The following is a 16,010-nucleotide window of genomic DNA, read 5'->3' on the forward strand; positions in this document are numbered from 1 at the left end:
ATTTGGATTGGCCTGTAAACATGGCCGTCCCCTCCCCGGATAGCCATGTTCACAGGCTATATTTTGATGAGTAAATGAGTCTGTAACCAAGTAACGCTGTGGTATTTTATGAATTTGAGAAAGGTCCTTTAACGTAAAGTAGAAGAGCCTATTGACCTTTTTAGTGATAAAAATTGCATTCCCACGTGTTATTTTCAGTATCTTGCCTGTTCTGCACGCGACCACGAGATGGCTAGGATCATCCAAGAGATCAACTAGAAAACATACCGTAAATTCGTGAAAACGTCAAACAAAAAATTGTACAAATTAGTGCAAAGTTTTGTAGGTCTACGGTCTAATGAACTTACTAATTTGTGCAAATTTGTGGAATTTCTTACAAACAATTTTCACGAATATATTAGTGTAGTCATGCGTAGCAGAATACTATACCAAGTGAGTCACTAGACGTTCTGTACCGACTAAAGACAACTAAACCGTAAGTAAATATATGTTATTTATGACTCACTTAGAGATACAGGACACGAGAGATCCATCCTAGGTGGTTTCTACCGTTGTCTAAGGTATTTGAATCAAATAATAATGATTCATGGCCTTTCAGCACTGGTGTATCATCTCCACAGCTCTGTCGACTCCAAATATCAGAAAAAGAACACTTCTCAAAATCTTGTATTCGTTTATGAAACGGTACATAAAACATAGAAACCCGTTGAGTGTACAGTAAAGAAATGTTAATATCCAAGAAAAGGTTGAGTTACGGTCGTGAAAACGGCCATGGCCACTTCGTGAGTATTGATTGTGAGCAAAACGAACACTGTATAAATTATGCGAGAACAGCTTGTATTATTATCTCTTAACAACTACATGTACAAGCCATTGGGCAATGCCTTGAATGGGAGGCCATGGAACTAAAATCCATCCATTACTCCCTCGATAAACAAGGCTTCCACATGCATACTGTGTCAGCTGATGACTTATGATGAAGCTGTCATCCTTGTGCCCGTTTGTAATGATTAATTCGTATCTTAAATTTGATATGCAAATTTTTCCAATTTGGCAAAATTTTCGCCTTATGAATCCGTGGGCGTTTCGTTCATACCATTTTCGTTTGAATTTTTAAGAAGTAAAATTGCAAAACAAGACCCTTTTTTCTATATTCACGAGATCAGATATCATTTAAATAGAAATTTACAATTCAAGAGTTTTCTGTTTTATATTATTTGTTTTTTTCTTTATTCTTTTTTTAATATTGTCAACTTTGATAACGAGAAGACTATCGCAAACAAAAATTTAGGATAGTAGAGCTTGCGGTTTTTCGTTTTTCTTTTTATGTTACCGGCAATTTTTAGGTACCATATAAAAAAATCAACGTCTTAATTTAAAAAAGAAATTGACTGTAATGCCTTTTTATGTTTATTTTTCATTGTCTTACAGTCCCCATTTAAAAAGCATGCTTACGAGCATTTCAGGGGGTTGAAGCTAAACTCATAAGGGAAAGTCTAAACGTAGCAGTTGTTTTTTTTTTTTTTTTTTTTTTTTTTTTTTTGTTTGTTTTTTTTTTTTGAGGGCGGGAAGTTTGCTTGGATGACTCCCTGAAGAAAATGGAGAGCTTTATTGATCCTGCAGAAAAGAAGGATTTTGTTATCAAGCTTAAGTGGTCACACAAGCGCATCACTAAAGAACTGCAAAAATATATCCTGGCGCTCGTGGGCTCAGTGAAACGAGTGTAAGGCGTTAGAGCCGGGACTGCTACTTTTTGACTTTCCGTAATTATGTTAAGCGTAACCCCCCTCCCAACCTACGGCTACGGCTACGCCTCGAGTTTATATATCTTATACAACACGGCCACTCATACTGTATACATTACGTAAACGAACATAAAAAGGCATTAAAGTCCTTTTCTTTTTAAACAAATTAAGACGTCGACTTTTGTACATAGGTACATAAAAGTTACCCACAAAACGGGAAACAGCAAACTCTTGTATCCTAAATTTTTATTTACAATATATCTTATCTCGTTATCAAAGTTGAAAATATTTAAAAAAATAAAGAAAAAAACAAATAATATAAAACAGAAAACTCTTGAATTGTAATTTTCTATTTGAATGATATCTGATCTCGTGAATTTAGGAAAAAGGGTCTTGTTTAATTGCAATTTTACTTCTTAAAAATTCAAACGAAAATGGTATGAACGAAACGCCCACGGATTGTGATCTCTATAGTTTTATCACTGAATTTATAAAAAAACAGGGTCGAACCTCTATGTCTATCATTCATTTATCGTTACTTTCGGGTTCTTTTCGACTTCCGTTTTTCGTTTGTTTCTTGTTTTCTTCTTTCTTTTTTTCGTTCATTCTGTTCGTTCTTTCGTTCTTTACTTTTTTCTTCCTCTTCTTCTTTTTTTTTTTTTCTTCTCTTTTTCTTTTTCTTTTTCAAGTTTCTATTTTGACCCTTCATCAATTTTTCTTCATTTCCTTTTTTGCACGTAATTTAGAAATATTGCTGAATTAATTTCGATAACAATAAAATACCTGTTATAACCGCAAGCCACTTCAAGTCCCTCATGTATTTTTAACAAGCTCAATTTTCTCCAGGTATGAAACAGAAGTGATAATGGCCATCGTTAGAATTGTTCTCAACGTTATCTCGATATTTCTTCGACTCTTAACAAGGGCTGGTTTCCTATGGGAAATACAACTACAGCTGAAGAAGCTATACTATGGAAAAGAACGTGTCTCTGTGTCGACACCGAAAAATCCCGAATTAATGTTACCAGCAGGAACTGTCGTAGAAAATATACGAACTGGAAAAACAACAGTGGTGAAGGTCATTCTGGCATATGTGGAGAGAATTCACGAAGTGAATCCACTTTTAAATGCTATTTGTAATGATAGGTTTGGAGAAGCTCTCGAAGAAGCAAGAAAAATCGACGAAATTCTTAGTGGTGACTTTAATGAAGAGAGAGAAAATTTATTGAAAAAGCCTCTGTTAGGAATTCCGGTTACTGTAAAGGAATCGATAGCTTGTCGGGGCTTGTCGCATTCTTCGGGGGTAGTCGAACGAAAAGACTTGATCGCCGAAGCTGACTCGGTGGCACTCGATAATCTTCGGAAAGCCGGAGCGATCCCGATTGCAGTTACGAATTGCAGTGAACTGTGTATGTGGTGGGAAACGACAAACAACGTAAACGGTCGGACGAATAACCCTTATGATACGACCAGGATCGCTGGAGGGAGTTCTGGTGGTGAAGGAGCGATTATTGCCTCGGCGGGATCTGTGTGTGGAATCGGCTCTGACGTTGGTAAGATCTAGAAGTAGAAAAACGTATAGAGGCTTTGCAACATTACGTGATGGCAGCCATGACAGGAGGCACAACAATAGTCTTTTTTCCGTGGGAAACTGAATATTTTCTCATGTAAATCAGGTCAGACCAAATTCAATTTTTCCTGTACCACCATCACGTGATGGTGACAAAGCCTCTAGTGTCTATACTCGGAAAATCTCAATCGTCGGAATGCCAATCACGTCGGAATGCCAATTACGTTAGCTATTTTACAGCTGTCATTTCGTTTCATAAGTTATTGTATTCATGATCACGATAGACGCCATGATGGTTTCATATCGTAATGCAAATTAGCCATGTGGTCATCCAGGGTCAACCAATGGACGAGACAATTTTTAAATATCAGCTTGTCCAAGTCATTCAGTAATTTTTATGTCAATACTGCAGATTCAAGTTCTCTTTGCTCAGCCTTAGTCTTACTCGCAGGGTACCTTAGTCTCGGTTGTGTGTTATAATATTCAGCTCTCCAGCCAAAACCCGTGGCATTTTAATCAACTCGTATTGTTTCGTAGTGCGTACATTCCTTACTATACAATGGACCTTAATGAAAGAAAAGAACACATTTGTACACAATCGAGGCTAAGACTGAGCAAAGGTGAACTCGAAATGTGAGTATCATTACTTCAAACTATCCAAAATATCTGTATGCATAGTTTTGGAATCTCTTCGTTTGTCCCTGCAGGGTACCTTAGTCTCGGTTGTGTGTTATAATATTCAGCTCTCCAGCCAAAACCCGTGGCATTTTAATCAACTCGTATTGTTTCGTAGTGCGTACATTCCTTACTATACAATGGACCTTAATGAAAGAAAAGAACACATTTGTACACAATCGAGGCTAAGACTGAGCAAAGGTGAACTCGAAATGTGAGTATCATTACTTCAAACTATCCAAAATATCTGTATGCATAGTTTTGGAATCTCTTCGTTTGTCCCTGACTTGGATAATCGAATAAGGACAAAATGTAACGTTTATTTTTCTAAAGTGCCTAAAGCAGTCCAAATTTGACATAACACCAGAAAAAATTTTATCTTATCATTCCTGGAAAGTATTAAATTTATGTCAATAAGGAAACCTGATTTGAAGTTGTTTGCCCCTCAGGGGATGATCGATCTTAAGCAGAGATGTGCAGTACGTTTTTCAGGGTCTAAAATGTTAGTGATGTTCCAAAAGCTTCAGTCCCCATATGTTAGTTCCGTCACGCAACGCCATATGTTACGAAAGATAGCCTTGCGTGACCACATTAATATTGATGGTATTTTGTTTCCTTCATAATATCAGGGGGTAGTATCCGGATGCCTGCATTCTTTAACGGTATCTTTGGTCACAAGCCTAGCCCTGGTGTTGTCCCGAATGAAGGGCACTTCCCGTACGGGACAACAGACACATTCCACGAGTACCTTACCATTGGTCCATTGTGCCGCTACGCCCAAGACCTTCCCTTAATGCTAACAGCAATGGCTGGCCCGAACATCCATCGATTGCAGCTCCATCAACCAATCGATATCACTTCGTTAAAGGTCTTCGTGCTTGAGGACTTTGATCCCGTTCTGATGTCCTTGGTTGATAAAGAACTTCTTCTCGCGCAACAAAAAACTTGTGATTTTTTAGAGAAAGAATTTAAAGTAAAGATCGAAAGAGTCAATTTGAAGCTTTTTCGTTACTCGGCACTAATCTGGTCAGCAATGATTTTCACGTCGGAAGAGAAAGTATTGCTATCAAAGTTCCTTCAGGAAGACTCCAAATCTATGAATCCTTTTGTAGAACTGTTCAAGTACTTTAGTGGTGTATCCAAGTTCCATTTTATCACTCCTCTTGTTGGATGTCTAGAGAAATTGATCTTCCACGACAGATTGTCATCTACCTTTGTTGCCCTTGGCAACAAGCTGCGGCAGCAGTTAGACTCGTTGCTAGGCAACGATGGGGTCCTTTTGTTTCCGTCTCATCCAAGGACAGCGATGGAGCACAACAAACCATTGTTGTCACCTTTGGATTTCAACTACACATCAATCTTCAATGTCCTACACATGCCCGTTACCCAGTGTCCTTTGGGGGTCGATAAGGAAGGCATGCCGCTGGGCATACAGATTGCAGCTACCAGAGACAATGATAGGTTGACTTTGGCCGTTGCTAGGGAACTGGAGCGCGGGTTTGGTGGTTGGGATGCATGGCAACCAGGCATTATGCAACACGATAAGAAAGCTTAGCAGGTTCTTTTGAGCAAATAATCAGCTTATGGCAAACCACTCAACATTTCTAAAATATATTTTATAAATCAGAGATATGAGTCAGAAAAAATAGCGTTCCATGCAATAAAAAGAAATAATCGCGTCGTGTTTGCTCTCGGTGTTTGGATCTTATCCAGTAGATAAATTTATTGGATAGCAGCATCGACTTATCCACCAGATAAGGATTTATCTGCCGGTTAGCGCTATCCAGGCTTCGTACAACTGGGCCCTGGACTGACTAGCATCTCTTACATGTTAATATTCAACCGGTTGGCTCAATTGGTCGTGGTTCGAGTCCCGGCCGCGGATCAGCGCTCAGGGTCTTAAAATAACTGAGGAGAAAGTGCTGCCTCAATGTAAAGCGCCTTTGATTATTTAACTATTATTCGCCGAAGGCGAAGTGAATATCGGTGAAATATTTACCGAGCCACAAGTCTTTGAGTGGCGAGGTAAATATCACCATAATAGAGAGTTTTAGATTGACTTTTTTTTCTCCCCGCTAACGGCAAACGTGACCACGTTTTCATAGTTTTCCTGTATTTTACTTTACCTTTTACAAACCTTCTCACCAAGCGCAAATACTCTTTTGTTTTTCTACCACTTGGACTTTTTTGCGATTCTTTTTCAGTAATTTAAAATAATTTTTTACTGGTCAACTGACGTTTCACGTTTGCCGTGAACGTAAATCTAAAACTCTTTAATCACTGATTTTTTAAAGTATAATTCTAGACTTGAATATTAGAGAAAAGTCGAAATTCAGGATAAAAAAACGTTTTAGTATTACTCAGTTCCGCTCTGGCAGACTTTGGGAAACCTCATAATCAGCCCCAGCGGTGATTATCGTCTCAGAATCGCTGGTCGCTCGACCAATCACAGCTCGAGAAACTCAATATTCAAGTCTAAAATTATACTAAATCCATATAGAAAGGGCGCTATATAAACCATAAATCATTATCATCATAATAATTTCATACGAAGCTAGAGTTACAAGACTAGTTTAACCCTGTCAAATGAGAATTCAAAACTAGAGTCTTGACTTGGAAGTTCTCACGCTCCGTATTCATGTTTCGACTATCTACAGCTCGGAAAAAAGATAGGAAAAGCTTCTACAATTTTGAACGGTTTATTTTACGATCTCTACCCTGGGTGCCAGAGGTCTGGCACCCAGGGTATACAATCTCTGATGTCTGAATGAACAGCTTTTACAAAAGAATCAACTTGATAAATATAGTGAAATGATTTATGCATGCGTACTATGGACAATTCTGCTGAGAATTAATTGTCAAAATAATCTAATTGAATTTCGAAATTCGATAATTATAAAACTGGCAGTTATAGCAAAATACAAACAAACAAACATGTTGAGGCAAAGTCATTCTCTATGTATTCGTTTTTCAAGCCATATACGCTAGTCTAATGATATGCAAAAACGGAACGAAATCGCTGACACTCTGCCACTGCAACTCTATAGTCCGCCAGACAAACATAACTAATGTAGACATATTTTATAGAGCAATTTTCGTATGAGTGGAAAATGATACGGCGGTATTGTAGGCACGCCGTATCGTACCTTTACTACGCGTTGTGATTGGATGAATTACTGGAAGACGATGGGAAGCCATTTCAAAGTACCGTGTACGGGCTATAAGTGAGTACTGTAGGTTTCCCCACTAATACGAAAATCGCTATGCATTCATAGTTTCAGTGTTCAATACGAAAACGCTATTTTGAGTGGTTTCATGACAGACATGTTAAACAAAACAACAGAAACTTTCTCCTTGAAAAAAGAAATCTCTTGTCATGCAAAACTTTACATTGTTCCTGTCATACAACATGGCTACCATGTTCCTGTCCTACAACATGGCTGCCGTGAAGCTCCACTATCGGTGTAGTTAGAACGAAACACAAAACGCAACTGGCGAATCTGTAACTCATATATAATTTTCAAGAAATTTGATATTCAAAATTATTTGAAGTGGGAAAACCAAGACTTTTATCTAATGGAGTTTAAGGGTGCCCACACGCCTTTTGACAGCGTAGTGGTTTTTGACCTGCAAACAGGGAGCCCCGCATGGTGGTCAGCGAAAAGTCGAGATAAACTAGATAAGTACCTAGGAATGACTTTGTGAATGATTGTAAAATTCAATCAGAACTCAACTCTCAACAATAAATTACTTGAACAAATAATTTCTTTTTCGTATAAATAGAATGGAGATTAAATAACAAGGTAACAACAATAATTTAGCTATTGACGATTTTTGGAACCAAGGCTTGTAGACTTGTTTAAGATGTACTATTAGGTTAAATCTTAGCAAAAAAATAAATACTCTTACCGCAAACTGGCCATGCGTGCTGTAAAATCAGTCAGTATAGTATGGTTACCGAGTTTACAGATCATAATAGAATGACAGCTGTCTATCGCGTAAGTATGGTGTCAGACTACAGGTCAAACATCGAACTTCACATGAGGCGTAAACAATGGATAATAATGCTGGTCTCCTTTGATGCCATTAGGTTCGACTCATATGAAGTTGGACTTTTAGCCTTATTCTTATAGTTTATGTAAGAAGTTGTTATTTGACCAAGTTGTTTTTGATCATCCAATTAGCGAAGCGTTACTAATTAAATGCATCAAAAGAAAAGATTTTGCGTGACATTGGTCCGTTATTTTAGTTTTTAATTAGACGATGCCACGCACGTGTCATAAAACCACGTGGTCCTCGACTTACCAATCAGCGAAGATTTCACTCGTGCTTCAATTAACAATTTACGTAACAGTTTTCCGTGACGTTAGTATTAGGTTACACCTTGTCACGCAACACAAACACATCACGTGGCCTAGACGTGGTCATAAAACCACGTGATCCTCGACTAACCAATCAGCGAAGATTTTACTCGTGCTTCAATTAACAATTTACGTAACAGTTTTCCGTGACGTTAGTATTAGGTTACACCTTGTCACACAACACAAACACATCACGTGGCCTTTAACCAACCAATCAACGTTCATTTGTATGAACTCTGAAAACGATTTGAATTACAAGCCATAATTAGCAATATTAGCTTTTTTATTTTCCTCTTGCAATCACACAAAAATTAGTACATTAATGAATTAGTGCATTCCTTAGTAATTTAGGAAATCCCATGCCAGATTAGTATACTATGCCTAATTATTAATTTTCAATTAATCATTTATTTATTGAAATTATAAGCTTGTTAATTGTTTTTTTGAGAAATTGTAACACAGGTATCCTGCACCTCTAACTTCCATCACTAGGTGTGTGAAGTAGCTTTCTGTGCACTTTAAATCATTTGTGACAGGGTACCTTTGATACATCACCTATACGTGCCTATTTGTACCTCACTTTGCCTATAGATTCCTATGTGCACATACAGGTCCTTCTGTGTGCCAGAAGGTCCCTCGGTCCCTCATTGCCCCACAGTGGCCTCTGTTCCTTCTACATGTACCTTGATGTGCCTATATTGTACCTTAACGTGCCTTACTGCTCCTTAAGTTCGTTCTTTTTTCTAATCTGAAACTACTTTTTCAGGGTATTCTTAGTTCAATTTTTAAAGATGATATTTCATCGAAAATATGCCAAAATCCTATTTAAATTACAATGTTTTCCATGCTATAACTCGCTAACTGAATCCAAAACTGCTTACGCCATTGAAGATGCATTAACCCTGTTCTATCGTATTGTATATCTAATAGAAAATATTGTCTAATACAGAGTATTAAAGTAAGTACTAAGAGTAATTTAAGGCATGGTCACGTGACCGCAGCCATATTGGATGACAGGCTGAATTTTTTATTCCTCCTGAAAAACTGAAATCTGTTATTGTTGAAAACCCTGTTCACGACATCCAATATTGGTCCCGGTTCGTGATCAAAAAAGTTCTAATAGAAACTTTCGTTTTTGAATTATTGAATCCTAAAGTACGGCTAGGTCCCTCAAGGGTCCTTAAGGTCCCACTAGGTCCCTAAGTGCTTACTGCCCTTGGTAGATTTTAGCTTGATAGACTAGCTGACCGCCACCATACTGAATCCACAAGTTTTCAAATTCTTGTCTAGTTATCTCAGCACCAGTCCTCCTGGTTAGGCCAGTCTCGTCTAGACTCAGTTCACACATGTCTAGATCGTCATCACCAGCTACTAGTAACAGGGGCTTCTTACCCTGGTGGAGCTCCATCTGACGGGCAATCCACTGACCATCAAAATGAGCAAACCTGAAACAAAAAACATGTTTATTAGCTCAAATGAATGGAATTATTAGATTGTGAGAGCCTGCGATTATATACTGATCAGCACCTTTTTCCACGTTATGGTGTGAACAAAATGCGCGCAGGTTCTTGGAACCGCGATTGAATTATGGCAAGCCATACCATTCAAAAGTGATTGAGTTTGCAACTGCCTGTTGAGAAATCGACTGATGATTGAGAATGACGGATTGCTAGGATTAAGAAAGAAGACTGATGATTGAGAATCACGATTGATGATTGAGAGTCACGATTGAGGAACGAGAATCACGACCGAGGAACGAGAATTACGACTGAGGAACGAGAATTACGACTGAGGAACGAGAATCACGTGATCTTACCTTGGAGATCTGGGTACGAGAATTTTTCCCGCCAAAAGGAAAAGGCCAAAACAACAAACATGGCGTCTAATGCTGGTGTCCAAGAAGAATTAGAGGAATTCTTTTATTCTTTGATTCGCTGCATTGAAAAGGTCCAGGAATGTCTTAGTAACCGAGGCAGCATCCCAATTGAATACATAGAGCATAATTTAGAGGGGCATTTCCAGATCGTCTCGGCCATTTTTGTTACTTTACGCGAAAACAATGTGGACCAAGAAAACGACCTTTTTATGTTATTTCAAAACCTTCTTGGGGTGCTTGAGGAGCTCATAAAAGAAAAAGACAAGGAAAAAGAACAGAGGCAGCATTGTGAAAGAAAGGTAAAATCTGTGGTGCCCAATACATTGAGCAGTAGTGGCGGAAGACCTATGTACGACATCAGTAAGGAGATGATTGAAAACTTTAGAGAAACTGGAATGAACTGGAAAGAAATATCTGTTTGCCTTGGTATAAGCGAGAGCACTCTTTATCGTCGAAGACAATGTTATGGATTGCAAGAAAGCTATGCAGATATTTCTAACGAAGAGTTGATGTCAACAGTAACAGACATACTTCGGCAGACCCCTTATGCAGGAGAATCGTATATTAGTGGCGCTCTACGATCTAAAGGTGTTTTTGTTCAAAGATGCAGAATAAGAGCTATATTGCGACAGGCTGATCCTATTAGTAGAGCACTGAGAAGAAGCACTGTAATCCAAAGGCGCCGTTACAATGTTGAGGCCCCTAATCACTTGTGGCACATTGATGGTAATCATAAGATCATTGCTTGGAGATTTGTTATCCATGGTTGTATAGATGGATACAGTAGGACAGTTATTTATCTAAAATGTGCTACCAATAATTTGGCATCCACAGTACTTGATTTCTTTATTCAGGGTGTAAGAGATTTTGGACTGCCTCTTCGAGTTAGAGGGGATCATGGAGGGGAGAATGTGGATGTTGCACGATACATGGTTCATAACAGGGGTGAAAACAGAGGAAGTTTCATTGCAGGCAGGAGTGTGCATAATGTTCGGATAGAAAGACTTTGGAGAGAAATGAACAGAGTGGTCATAAGGTATTACAAAGACCTGTTTTGCTTCCTCGAAGAGCTGAACCTGCTGGATTCCAACAGTGAGCAAGATCTTTTTGCCCTGCATTACATCTATCTTCATAGAATACAGCGCTCACTGCACCAATTTGTGGGTCAGTGGAACTACCATGGATTACGCACTGAAAACTTCCACTCGCCAATGGCCTTGTGGCAGACAGGTATGATGAATAACCCTGAATGTTTACAGGAATGTACACCTGAGTTGTATGGAATTGATTTTGATTCAGGGTTATCTGGGATGAACCTTGATGACAGTGTTGTAGTTCCTGACAATGAAATGCACCTCACAGTTCAAGAAATGACCTTATTGCAAAACCTTGTTCCAGACCCTTTGATGGATGATGGTAATTCAGGAATAGACATGTTTGTCAAAGTTTGTGATTTTCTCAAAACAATATCAAATTAATTAATGAAAGACAATGTTATATACTGACATCACTTTGTTTTATTTAACATGTCAAACAATTTTTAACGAGTGAAAGAACATTACCTGTAGTCCAATCATCTAGGTATAAGCAGTGTTAAAATTCTGCTCTGCTTTCACATACTATTTTACCTATGAAGTTTATATTTGTTCATAGGTTTGCTAAACTGGAACAAAAAGTCATACTGATATAATTTGTTTCAAAATTGAAAGCAACAATGGATATATATGCTAAAAGTATAGTACAAGCAGTGTTGTAATATTGCTTCACATACTGTGCATGTTACCAATGATTCTTAGTGTCTGTTCTTTTTACTAAAATGTCAACCCTTTACACATACTTTTATATTGAACTACAGCAGGTACCCTTTCCACTATTGAACAAACCTATAAAAGGCATTAGAAATGACATGCAGTGAACAACACTGACAAGGGTTTGCCTTATTCTAAACATATCCCTTAAAAAAAGCTATAACTATTATTACTTGTTATTAACAGGTATAAACTGTCAACATAACTTCTATAACTTCTCAACAGTCAATTAATTTTAAATGCAACATAATTAATGGAGTCGCATGGCCAACTGAAAGGAACCCAACATTTTGTGCTAAAGGATTTGGTATCAAACTGTTTATTTTTTTACTTTAGAAGGGCAGGATTTGATGGAGTCAGCAAAAAATTAAATACAGCAGGGTACACAAAAATTCATGTCACACAGTACTTACAAAATGAAAAGCATCAAAATAAGTAAAAAGTTGACAATGAAGAGGGGGTGGTCAGCTTTTTTCTGCTGAAAATCCAAATATCGCCTTCCTGAGAAAAAAATATACAGTCTCTAAAAAGGAAATACCACCTTTGTTATTAAGAAACTATAGTGAAAAAGAACATGATGATGTTTAATAGGCCACTTTGAGGACATTAAAATGGTATTTCTTATTGATTCTTTGATAATAAAGTGGTAATTTCCTATATTACTAAAGCTTACTTTAAAATATATATATATATATATAGAAGCAACAACATTACACTGAGTAGTGCTCACCCTGAAATGGTCTATGAAAAGAGTTTCCTGAGGGAGATGAAAACATCAAGGTTTTTAGAAACAAAAAGCAGTAATAATACTTTGAAAACTAATTATTGTTTAAAGCTAATGGCAGTCTACATAATGTCTATCTCCCAGTTGTTTCGGTTGAGGATGTTAGTAAATTCCTCTCTGAGTTCCACAAAATTATTGTATGTTGATGGAAGCTCTAGTAATGGAGTGCATGTATGTGCCACTGGTCTGGAACTAAAACCCTCTGTCTTAACAAATGCTACCTGTAGCTTGTGTCCCCCCATTACATCCATTGCTGTGGTGAATCTCAGGAACTGTACCAACTTAGTAGTGTCGAGACCTCTAATAAAACGAAGTAAGAACTTGAAAACATCTCTCTCTGCATCAGTGGTTGGGTTGCATGACAGGCTGTCAAGGACTTTTTTGGGTGTAGGATTAAGTGCTTCATAAAGTTCTAAAACTGCTGCTATTGATTGAAACTGCTTGTATGGCTTCAATCCTTGCTGCAGAATTGGCTGCCATGCTGCAACCATAAGGTGGGGCTTTTGGACAAGCTCCTGCCTTGCGATTTCAAGGATAACTCTGATGACATTTTCTTTTTTGACGTGGGACCTGCAATTAAACCTTTCTAGGAAATCTTGAAATTCTTCCTCTTCACCAGGGAGGTCATTATTCCTGAGGACACTTTCAACCAGATCCTCTTCTAGTTGTGATAAATAACGCTTGAAGGAACCAATAAATAAATCATCAGTAACCTCTGTGCCAAATAGGCAAAAGCAAATAAATGCTTTGGAAAAGAATGTAGGAAAATAGGACACAGAGTTATACCCTTTCACTAAAATGCGACCTATTGCCTCCCATTCTTCAATGAAGTGGTCATGCCTGATGAATGGTACCCTTTCCCGTTCACCTATTGTCATACTAATGGAAAATTCATTCCAGAATAGTGTGTAAACTTCACGAGCAATACCAACACCAATCCCTGCTTCAAGATCACCCCTTTCATTAATAATTTTAAATTCTATCTCTCTATGCAAAATGCCTGGATCTTTAAATTCCTTGATAGGATCTGCTTTTATACTGATACGATGAATTTTCAGGACCTGTGGTGCTGGTTCCTGCACTTCTGGTGGATCACTCAGGATTTCATATCCAGGGTGATTTGTATGCTCCTGGACAGCTGAAGTATTCTCAACACCCATTAGGTGAGCAAGGCGAAAATTCCTCAATTGTGCAACATCAGGCTCAGCATAGACTTCTTCTTCTGGAACTGAGGGTGGGGATGCATCTTTAGCCAATGACATTTCAAACTCCTCATTCTGTATGCAACGTATGCATTGTTCCCCCAAAGGGAATGTACAGCTACATTTCTCACAAATCACTCTGGGTGTAGCCGAGCAGTTCATGTGGGGATTGCTAATGTTGGCCTCTGTATAACGAAAAGAGAATGACAAAATTAGGGTACAGAGGGCCATAGGAATAAAATAATAAAACGAAATGGATCTAACAATTCATAAATTGGTTACTTGTGCTTTCATTGGGCTGTTCACTGCTTCTGCTGCTAGAGGATGGTGGGTCCACTACACTGATAGAAGATGTACTTATAGAAGATGTTAGCACAGTGGGTTGAGGTGCAGATAGACCATTGGTACTTTGGGCTGCCTCAGTTATAGACTGTTGAACACTTACGCTATCAGCAAACTCAATCATTTGCTGTAACTCTTCCTCATCATCATCACCAAGATCATCTATGTCTATCTATTAAATATATCAACATGAACAACAAGTGTCCATTAGATGATCGTGTTTCAAGGTCGTGGAGGGGGGAGGGGGGGGGGCATAGATTGAAAAAATAAAGTTTATCTTACCTTAAGGAATTTCTTTAAAGATTCACCAACAAATGGACTTTCATCACACAATACCTCATTTGGCAAAATGTAAATAGGCTTTTCTTTGAAGATCTTATGAACCATTATGCCGTTCAAAGTCTGCCCTGCTGCAACTGGTGGCTTTACTAATGAACTGTGAACAGGCATATATATTTGGATGTCTACATCTCTTGGAAGCTTGCTGTCGAATGCCTCCCTCAAATTCATTTCAACTTCACATTCTGCCCATTCTTTCATCAGTTTGAATGCTGAAATAACATAGCCGTTTTCCATTAGCCATACTCTCTTACTTTGCCTTGGTACGCTAGACACATCTGGACATGGAAGGAGAATAATATCTCTCATAAATGGTCCTGATATTGCCTTTTTAGCGGGCCCTCTGTAAAACTTTCTTCGACCTGATTGACGTGACGAGTTTCCACTAAATAACCGTCTCTGAAATCTTGGAGGTTCTCTAGGTGTACTCTGCTGTGTAGTACTAGTACTTGAACTTTGGTTTCCTCCAAGTAAGGAAGAAAGTTCTGAAGCTTTTCCTAAAATTTCCTCCACAATCTTCTTACCATTATCAGCAGCCATTTTAGTCTTTGATAATGATGCTTTCTTGAAAGACATAAAAAATGTTGACTTTAAAAGCCTTATTACAAATGATGTTAACGAAAGTATGAATAGACTTGTTGAAACGCTTCAGAAGATATCTGATTGTCACGCTCCAATACGGAAGGTAACTAAGCAAAAAAGAAGACAATTGAAAAGACCATGGATTACCGCTGCTGTACTTAACTCAATTAAGAAAAAACAAAAGCTCTTTAAAACACACTTCTTAAGTAATGACCCGGAAAAAATTAAGTATTATAAAACGTATAACAATAGATTAAATAAAATCAAAGAAGCTGCTAAAACAAATTACTTTAGAGCACAGTTTGATTTAAACAAAGAAAACTTAAAAACTACATGGAAGCTCATTGGTATGATTATCGAAAGGAAAAAAGCATCGTCAGTAACAAGAATCGAAAAGATCATTCATAACAATAAATGTCATACTGATAAAGCTAGCATTTGTCATCAGTTAAATTCATATTTTATAAATGTTGGCCAAGATCTTGCTGGGAAAATACCGGAGGTTGATGTCAATCCAAGCCAATACATAAAAACATCGAATCCAAGTAGCTTCTTGTTTCGTGGGATACTTTCAAATGAGGTACACGATGAAATTCTAAACCTGAAATTGAACAAATCATGCATTGGTGTTCCGCAAAAGTGCATAAGAATATCGAGCAACCACCTTAGTGAAGCATTAACAATAATATTTAATCAATCCCTGCTTTAAAGTATTGTTCCCGATGT

General features: G+C 37.9%; 3 protein-coding genes across 6 annotated transcripts in view; 1 reads left to right on the top strand and 2 right to left on the bottom strand.

Moving 5' to 3' along the window:
- Positions 1 to 159: 159 nt before the first annotated feature.
- LOC116306803 (fatty-acid amide hydrolase 2-A-like) lies at positions 160 to 8,208 on the top strand. Of its 2 annotated transcripts, XM_089037685.1 has the most exons (3): positions 160 to 475; positions 2,592 to 3,298; positions 4,620 to 8,208. In XM_089037685.1, the coding sequence occupies exons 2-3, from the start codon at positions 2,611 to 2,613 to the stop codon at positions 5,543 to 5,545; spliced, it is 1,614 nt and encodes a 537-aa protein (XP_088893811.1). In that variant the 5' UTR covers positions 160 to 475; positions 2,592 to 2,610; the 3' UTR covers positions 5,546 to 8,208. The 2 variants fall into 2 exon arrangements, with proteins under 2 accessions (XP_088893811.1, XP_088893812.1); XM_089037686.1 differs by lacking the exon at positions 160 to 475 and having other exon boundaries at positions 2,405 to 3,298.
- A 408-nt stretch (positions 8,209 to 8,616) lies between these two features.
- Positions 8,617 to 16,010, bottom strand: part of LOC116306798 (unconventional myosin-VI) — a 32,062-nt gene continuing 24,668 nt past the window's right edge. For both annotated transcript variants that reach the window (XM_031716894.2, XM_031716893.2), the window contains exon 34: positions 8,617 to 9,796. In XM_031716894.2, the coding sequence (XP_031572754.2) occupies positions 9,559 to 9,796 (238 nt within the window). In that variant the 3' untranslated portion in view covers positions 8,617 to 9,558. The remainder of the gene's footprint in view (positions 9,797 to 16,010) is intronic.
- LOC148906797 (uncharacterized) lies at positions 12,455 to 15,551 on the bottom strand. 2 transcript variants are annotated; one of them, XM_089037683.1, is made up of 3 exons: positions 14,646 to 15,551; positions 14,304 to 14,535; positions 12,455 to 14,206 (listed from the first exon to the last, which is right to left on the bottom strand). In XM_089037683.1, the coding sequence occupies exons 1-3, from the start codon at positions 15,276 to 15,278 to the stop codon at positions 12,882 to 12,884; spliced, it is 2,190 nt and encodes a 729-aa protein (XP_088893809.1). In that variant the 5' UTR covers positions 15,279 to 15,551; the 3' UTR covers positions 12,455 to 12,881. The 2 variants fall into 2 exon arrangements, with proteins under 2 accessions (XP_088893809.1, XP_088893810.1); XM_089037684.1 differs by having other exon boundaries at positions 14,700 to 15,550.

The sequence above is a fragment of the Actinia tenebrosa genome, unplaced genomic scaffold (assembly GCF_029948245.1).
Source record: "Actinia tenebrosa isolate PJP-AT-01 unplaced genomic scaffold, QUT_ActTen_1.0 PGA_scaffold5__44_contigs__length_20552954, whole genome shotgun sequence".
Taxonomy (NCBI): Eukaryota; Metazoa; Cnidaria; class Anthozoa; order Actiniaria; family Actiniidae; genus Actinia; species Actinia tenebrosa.

What these genes read in the sequence shown, in the direction of transcription:
- LOC116306803 (XM_089037685.1), top strand. Translation starts at nt 2,611, where the DNA reads ATGGCCATCGTTAGAATTGTTCTCAACGTTATCTCGATATTTCTTCGA. An exon ending in TGGAATCGGCTCTGACGTTG is followed by an intron (nt 3,299 to 4,619) that starts GTAAGATCTAGA and finishes TCATAATATCAG; the next exon opens with GGGGTAGTATCCGGATGCCT.
- LOC148906797 (XM_089037683.1), bottom strand. Translation starts at nt 15,278, where the DNA reads ATGTCTTTCAAGAAAGCATCATTATCAAAGACTAAAATGGCTGCTGAT. An exon ending in CTTTAAAGAAATTCCTTAAG is followed by an intron (nt 14,536 to 14,645) that starts GTAAGATAAACT and finishes TATATTTAATAG; the next exon opens with ATAGACATAGATGATCTTGG. An exon ending in ACAGCCCAATGAAAGCACAA is followed by an intron (nt 14,207 to 14,303) that starts GTAACCAATTTA and finishes TTCGTTATACAG; the next exon opens with AGGCCAACATTAGCAATCCC.